This window comes from Phaethon lepturus, unplaced genomic scaffold (genome assembly GCF_000687285.1).
Source record: "Phaethon lepturus isolate BGI_N335 unplaced genomic scaffold, ASM68728v1 scaffold51504, whole genome shotgun sequence".
NCBI lineage: Eukaryota > Metazoa > Chordata > Aves > Phaethontiformes > Phaethontidae > Phaethon > Phaethon lepturus.
The window spans coordinates 43,732-51,689 of record NW_010536531.1 but is presented as its reverse complement, the minus strand read 5'-3'; the positions used below and the strand labels follow the sequence as shown (position 1 = coordinate 51,689).

The following is a 7,958-nucleotide window of genomic DNA, read 5'->3' as shown; positions in this document are numbered from 1 at the left end:
GCGCCCCCCGAGGGGCCTGCAAGGGCTGCGCTGCTGTCCGCAGCAGCTTTGGGAACTGGCCGCGGGGGTGGTTATTAGGACTGAGTTTTTTTCAGCCCCGAAGACTAAATTGGTTGTCCGTTATTGATCTTCGAGTAAGGCAGCCTAAGGCACAGCCGTATTTTCTGTCCAGGTGTTTTAAAATATAATGTCTTTGAGGTCAGAGAGGTGTGCCTCCTGACAATTTACCTCATGTTCCATCTTGCGTTCCTTCTGTCAGCTAATTTATGCAAATGTCCAAGTGGAAACTACACTGCCTTAGATTTGCGTTCAATGTTGAAAATATTTTCTGTAAAAATAGTACATGGCAAATTGTGAGTGATTACTTTTTGTCCAAAGGGCAAGCAATGAAGGTTTGCTTCTTTAACAAAGAATGGAAAGAGTCTGTCGATTTAGTCCCCAAAGCTTTGAAGTGCTCACAGCTTCCACCGATTATGCTGATAACAGTAAAGGAACAATTTTAAGACCCTGACACTTGGTGGGATTTTTCTAGAACATTATATTCTTGGAGAGCATCTCAGAAGTGCGGCATTAGCATTGTTGTCTATTTTCAAGCTCTTGTGGAGAGAACTTGTTAGTCAGATACCTTTTCCATTTCAAGCAAGGTGTGATAATCTCAATGTGCAGTCTAGTATTTTGTCATAAATCAAAAATATTTGGGGTAGTAAGGAAACTCATGGAAAGCAAATATGTTGATTAAATATTCTTTTTTAAAAATAACTTATGTTTTGTTTGTCTTTTTTTTCAGATGTAAGCATCTCTGCATCATCATCTTTACAAAGCAAAGGGAATATTTCCTTACTGGGAAATAGGAAGCTTTGTTTTGACACTCATGCGCTCGTATGCCTCTTGGAAGAAAATGGTAATGTACTAGAAACATGTAGTTATTTCTAAAGTAATTTCATTAGTGTTTTGTTAGCTTGCAAAGTTATTTACTGCTTGACATGTGATGTTACAGCTTCAATCTTAGGGATTTTATTTTTTTAAATTACTGGATAAGAACATACAGGTTTTTTCTACTTCCAAAAGAGAACAGTGCTCTTATAACTTTGATTGGAGTAATTTATTATCCTACTCATAATGGAAAATGCTGAAGAGAAATTAAATTTCAAGAACTGAAGTTAAAAAACCCAGAATTTTCAAGATAGTGGTTTAAAATGTATTAATTGGATTCCTACATATTCAGTATATAGCACCTCGAATATGCAACAGTGTATTATAATAGGATTGAGTATGGACTACTATGTAAAATGCAGCTTTTGGGATAGAACGTAGAATACTACATAAAATATGGCTGCTGTTATGCTAAAACATAGATAAGGGAATAGATTATTTTGCATTCATGCTAGTGTTGCTGAGTGGGGAAGGTACCTTCGGGTGAAGTTCAGTACAGCTGAATTGACTTCTGACAGCTCTCCATCCCTGAAAAGGAGAGGTCCCAGTCCCTTTCCCCTACCATGTGGTTTCATCTCTTTTGATGTGCCAACCCAATTCTCAGAAAATTCTCCAGGTCTTTTGCTTGATTGGTATTCTGAGACACTAGTTTAGTGAGCTCACAGAGCAGTTGTGTGAGCACCAGGATGTACAAAGTGTCAGGAGGAGGGCTGTCTCTTCCTTTTGGTGGTAGCAAACTATGATATCAGCTCAGCTATTGAAAGCAACTCACTCTCAGACCCCATACGTGCTTTCTGACGCTTAACTGCTAGTTAGTTTGAAACAATCATGCTTTTGCAAGTGGTTCTTTTCATAATGATTAAATCTTGTTCATGACATTTCCACTTTCAAAATGCACGGGTAAAAAAGTTGAGAATATATCTAGGGACAATGTTTTATAATAGTTCCCAGTATGTTCAGTTTAAAAGGTTTCTAACAGGGACTCAGATGCTGGTAGGCCTAAAATCAGAGCAGTTAGCTCTGTTTTCAGTTGTTGAGTTTTGCACATCTTCAGCAGTAGTGAAGAACTATAGTGTGCTGAAAGTAAGTATCTGCTTTTTAGGATCAGAATTCTTGCTCATAGAAATAACGACATACATGTGAGAGATGACATTTCATAATACTTCTAGAAAATTTCCAGAGTTTATCCTGCTGATATGGTAATAGTGCTGTAGTACAGAAGTGATATGTCACAGACGTAATTTTGGGGTGGGGGAACTTGGGTGTACTGACTGATGGTTCTTTTGTTAACGCTGGTTCAAAAGGAGTATGTTTTATTATCTTCATAACTGACATTTTTTTTGACTTGATGCTGAGTATTAGCAAGTGGCATTTCTGTAAACTGTCCAGATTTAGGTCTGTCTCTGAATGTTGTTGCATTTTGTTTTGCTTAGGGTTCACTACTCAGCAGTCGGAGGTCATTGTATCTGCATTAGTGAAAATTACGAACACCAACCTGGATATGATTTACAAGGACATGGTCACCAAAGTACAGCAGGTTAGGTCAGAGACAATGGTGGGGTTAAAGTAAATCAAAACCTAGTATGCCTGCTAGTGAAATATATGTTGCTACTTATTACTGTATTTTAAAAGTCTGAAGGTGAAGAACAAACATCCCTGTGTATCTATTGGCTAGGGAATTTTGTCTTGAGTTTATCAAATACTTAACAAAGTGTTGTGATGGACCTTGAGATTTAGGTACTGTGAGTTGGTATGCAAACCAGGGGTAGTTTTTTAGTTTTAACCTTATTGTAGCATGAAATAGAATTATTGAGAAGGCTTTTAGACAGACATAGGATGTACTCAATGCATGGATTTGAATAGTTACAACTCCTACATAGATTATTTTGTAGACTTGTAACAAGGAAGTACAGATTCCTGCAGTTATTTACCACCCTGTTATGTGGTACCTTTTTGTTTATCTCATTGTCTCACGATGACATTTATATTGTATTAGAATGTAGCAGAATTTCTTTTTTTATATGATGTTTTTAGGGTATGATTGGTGTAGTTGTATACACTGATAAGATAGAGGAACATGTATAGTTTGGATGCTGATACTGAAATATGTCTCCTTTTTCCTTTGCATACGTTGCTCATGGTATCCTCTAAATCTACCCAGCATATGCATCTTGGTGGGAGGAAGTGAAGAAAACTTGTTTGTAAATAGACTGATAATGATGAGTATCTGCAGAGATCCTGGCTACCAGGAAGTTGCGTACAACCGCACTGAATTATTAGCTTTGACTTGTGAGGGAATGATTGTTTTGATGAATAATTGTGTCTGGAGGCAAGGCTTCTTGTTCTAATATTGGCTGTGATTTTTTAAGGCCCTTTGTCAGGTCATCCAAAGGTAGATTTATGTAAAGAATTGAACATGACAGTGTTGAGTATTGACATGTTGAGCTTCTAGGCATCAGGGTCCAGAAATGAAACTGAAATTCAGAGTGAGACATGATTCACTACATGTGGAACTTTAGCCTTTGAATGGGATTTACAATATCTGGTGTGCTGGAATTCCTTGACATGTAAGCTGATCAAACAGACAATGCTGACAAGAAGCATAGCTGAAGTATAGCCCCATGGGCTGCTCTGTGAGGCTCGGATTCACAGCCCCAAGTCACCTTCTGAGCACAAGCTTTAACTTATTTCTTAGTAACTAGGCTGCTGTCTTAAAACATGAGAAGACAGCAGCTGCTGTCTTCGTAGTATAATAGTCTTGGCAGTAGGGCATCACATTAAGTGGGATACCTGGATTGTGCACCACCTTCCATCTAGGGAGGTTTCAGCCCATCCTTCTAGCTTTTAGATTCCAGGCAAAGCAGTCATGGAGGCTTCCTCCTCCTGTGCTGAATTTGTTCCACAGTCAATCAAGGAATGCAATCTTAACGGGACCTTTTCTCCCATGGTTGGTTGTACTATATATAGTAAGCAGTCTACAATAAGCAATCTCAACCTCCTTCTATGCCCAGCTCTTTTGAATAAAAGTAAACATGTTTTCCTTTGTTTTGTGCTGAATTAAATGTTGCTACTGGTGGTAGCTGCTTTCCAAGACTGTTAGATTCAACCCTCAGGTGACTTTCTGCCATTCAGATTCAAATGTGCAGGTTTGTACAGCATGCTAAGATAGAGGCAGCTCAAGAAGGTGTGTATGCCATGAACTCTGGACAACATGATAAACTTGTACTTCCTTACAGTCTTTGAATGCACAAGGGCTTAGGCAAAAAGAGAATGAAGAATTGGAAGAAGGTTGTTAATGTTGTGGATGTAGCTATTACCATTAAGCCATAGTTGGCTATATAAAAGATGAAGTATTACAATGGTTAGATAAAACCTTAGGGAAAAAGTAATATATATGTATGTGTAGAGATGGGGAAGGGAAAAAACATGGAATATTCTGTTTTCTGAGCTCTTTGAAGAAGGGAGAGAACAAAAGCAAGCTGGAGACATCGGGGAGTAAGAGAAGAGGTGTCCACGGCAGTACTCTTTCTGTAGACTTTTTGTAATGTGTCCAGTACACTGACCCATTTTTTTTTCAGTCTTGTAGTCAGGTAGCCTGGTAAGGCATCTCCAGATGCCACTTAGAGATATAACACTGCAAATTGGAATAGCATTTCCTGACAAAAGTGAAGCTTGTGCTGTGTTGGCTTTGTAGGGTTCTTAGTCCAGAATCAAAAGCAAGGGACTACTTATTAGAGGGTGATCTTCAGAGAAGAGAAGGCAGTCCCTGTTTGCACGTGTGGATAGTGTAGGATCTAGAACAATGTCTACAGATTTTTCTGTCCTTGAAAGTTGCAGAGGACACATTTGTCTTCTGTCAGCTCAGTATAACAGACTGATAAGAGCAATTAAAAGTGTAAGTATAGGGCATGATTCTGAGTAGCGAAGCAGAGTGAGCCCCCTTGGCAGGGGAAGGTAGAAGAGGAGGTAGTTACAAAAGACTATGGCTGCATTGAGGAGTTTTGGTCTGAAAGCCAGCTTTCCGCATGAGACTTCTCTCCCTAATGCTTTTGCTAGCTTAAGAATTTGAAGACTTGGAAGAAACTATTTCCTAGGTTATTAATTGAATTATTCTGTCAGCACTGCTAATTTTATCAAAAGTTACCAACGTTTGAGCCTGACTTGCTTATTTTGTCACTGTCACTTAATTTATCTTGCTTTCTGAAGCTCAGATAATCAATCTAAAATTGCTGAATTAAAAATATATAAAGAACATTATAGTTATGATATGTTCTGATGTTTTCTTCCCTCTTTTAAAGGAAATTGCACTTCAGCAAGTAATGTCCCATATTGGTGGTGTGAAAAAGGACATGATTATTTTAGAAAAAAGTGAATTTTCAGCACTTCGTTCAGAAAATGAGGTAAAAATCACTGTCTTGGAAAGTGCTATTTTAGCGCTTGCTTATTTTTTCTAATGATGCGTCTTGTACCCAAGGGTACAAGGGCTCTGGGGACAGTATGGTTTAACACCTTCATTAATGACCTTGTTGATGGAGCAGAGTACATCAGCAAGTCTGCAGATGATACACAGCTGGGAGCAGATACATCAGGCAGTTGTGCTGCCATTCAGAGGGACATGAACAAGCTGGGGAAATGGGATGACAGGGATCTCATGAAGTTTAACAAATGGAAATGCCAAGTCCTGCCCTTGGGGAAGAATAACTCCAGGCACCAGACAGGCTGGGAGTGACCAGCTGGAAAGCAGCTTTGCAGAAGAGGCCCTGAGAGTCCTGGTGGACACAAAGTTCACCATGAGCCAGCGATGAGCCCTTGTGGCAAAGGCTGACAACAGACTCCTGGGCTGTGTTAGGAGGGCTGCCAGTGCGTCAAGGGAGGTGATCCTTTCTCTCTGCCTCGCATTGGTGAGACTTCATTTGGAGTGCTGGGTCCGGTTCTGGGCTCTGCAGCGCAAGGGAGACATGGACCCGCTGGCCAGAGTCCAACCAGAAAGGTTGCAGATCTTTCTGCTGGCCAGAAAGATGAGTAAGGGACTGGAGCATCTGACATATGAGGAAAGACTGCTAGAGAGGGGACTGTCTAGCCTGGAGAAGAGAAGACCCAGAGAGGATCTCAGTGTATACAACTATTTGAAGGAAGGGTATAAAGAACACAGACAGTCTCTTCCTGATGTTGTCCAGTGACACAGTAATACGTAATTGGCACAGATCAAAACGCATGAAATTCTATTTAAATGTAAGAAAACCCTTTCTACTGTAAGGGTGGCAGAAAACTGGAATAGGGTACCTAGAGAGGGTGTGGAGTCCCTGTGCTGGAGGTATTCAAAACCCAACTGGATGTGGCCTTGAGCAACCTGCTGCAGTTGGCCCTGCTTTGAGCAGGCGATTGGACTGGATGATCTCCAGAGAGGTCTAATAGCTATAGCTGTAGCATGTTCTATTTCATGTATCTTTTGAAACAGATAAAGTAATAGAATTATTTGGATTGGAAAGGACCTCTAGAGACCTTTAGGTAGTTGCAGGCTGCAGTATGATTGCCCTTTAGCCATCTCTTCTTAAAGCTGAACAAACCCTGGTCTCTTTCCTCCTCACCCCCAACATAGTGTGCTCCAGCCCCCCACCATCTTTGTGACCCACCACTGGACTTGCTCCAGTATGTCAACATCCGTCTTTTACCAGGGAGTCTAAAGCTGGACACAGCACTTCCAGTGCAGGCTCACAAGTGCTGAATTGGGGAAATGATCACTTCCCTTGGTCTGCTGGCTTTACTCTTGTTAATACCATCCTATGCTGCTGTGGGACACTGATAGCTTCTGTCTTGTGCTGCTGTTTGGAAATGCACAGTACTGAGTAAACATGCATGTGTATGCATGTGCATATATCTATACACATATTGAGGACCTAAGAGTTAAACCATGCTCATTTTGCCTTTTCACATTATGAATTTCATACTAATTGTTACTGGTCATGCAAATTCATTAGTATTTCTAGATTATGTGGTTTTATATACAGTAATAAAGTGTACAATTTTTTTCTACTCTCCCAGAAAATAAAACTTGAACTCCAGCAGATAAAGAAGCAAGTCATGGTAAGATACCATACCAACATAATTAAGAATGAACACCTAGTGTCTAGTTTGCTTTAAATAAAAAATAATTGTTGCTTTCAAGATTTTATTTTAAAAGCTGTGCTTAATTGTTGTGAGACATAGGATACTGAAATTGCAGTTGATGGTACTCTGTGGGCTGCAGCAAAAACAATTCCATGCATACTTCCTTTATGGTGACAGAGATCTGTGAATGGTACAAGAGGTGAAGAAAAACTTAACTGAAGTTTTTTTTACATGTCCTTAATTTAGATTCAGAAAGTGGCTAACTGCTGTGTCGTGGTTAAGGCTGAGTGAAGTTCTGCATTTAGGGCTGCCTGTTACATGTACAGATGGAACATACTTTTAAAATTACAGCACTTTCTAATTGGTTTGGGGTTTTCTTGTTGGTTGTGTTTGTGGGATTTTTGGATTTATTTTTTTTTTTGCGTTTGGGGTTTGGTTTTGGTTTTGTGGTATTGGGGGGTTTTTTGTTTGTTTGAAGACATATCTGTTATCTGTCCAGAATTTAAAACAGCTTTGAAATAATTTCTTTAGGCCACTAAGTTTGGGACCATTATGTTTGGCCCCATTTGTCTGGGAGCAAATGACCTTTGCAAGAAAACAGACTCTCTGGAGAAAATTTACTCTGTTAAGAATAAGAATGTGTATGATAATTATCAGGTTTAAGCATCTGTGCTCTTTCTGTTTTTTATGGTTTGCCTTTCTTGAATAGCACTCCAAACACCCTTCTACCATGAAAACCAAGATTGTCTCAAAATCTATTATTTCAATGGGTGTGGAGTCATAAGCAGCCTTTACACAGAAACAAACATTCTTGCAATAGTGATTAAGATTGGAAACTGGGAAACATTAACTGTTTTTAGGGAGTATGGTCATCTGACGTGAGAACTGCTGTTTCCTGCTGTGATGTCCTTCTTAGC

General features: G+C 39.6%; 1 protein-coding gene across 1 annotated transcript in view; it reads left to right on the top strand.

Moving 5' to 3' along the window:
- Positions 1–787: 787 nt before the first annotated feature.
- The window catches only part of MCUR1 (mitochondrial calcium uniporter regulator 1), a gene marked incomplete at its 5' end in the record, with an annotated part of 14,819 nt that continues 7,648 nt past the window's right edge, over positions 788–7,958 (top strand). The window contains 4 exons of the mRNA XM_010286182.1: positions 788–901; positions 2,367–2,470; positions 5,232–5,333; positions 6,976–7,017. Of these exons, the coding sequence (XP_010284484.1) occupies positions 788–901; positions 2,367–2,470; positions 5,232–5,333; positions 6,976–7,017 (362 nt within the window). The remainder of the gene's footprint in view (positions 902–2,366; positions 2,471–5,231; positions 5,334–6,975; positions 7,018–7,958) is intronic.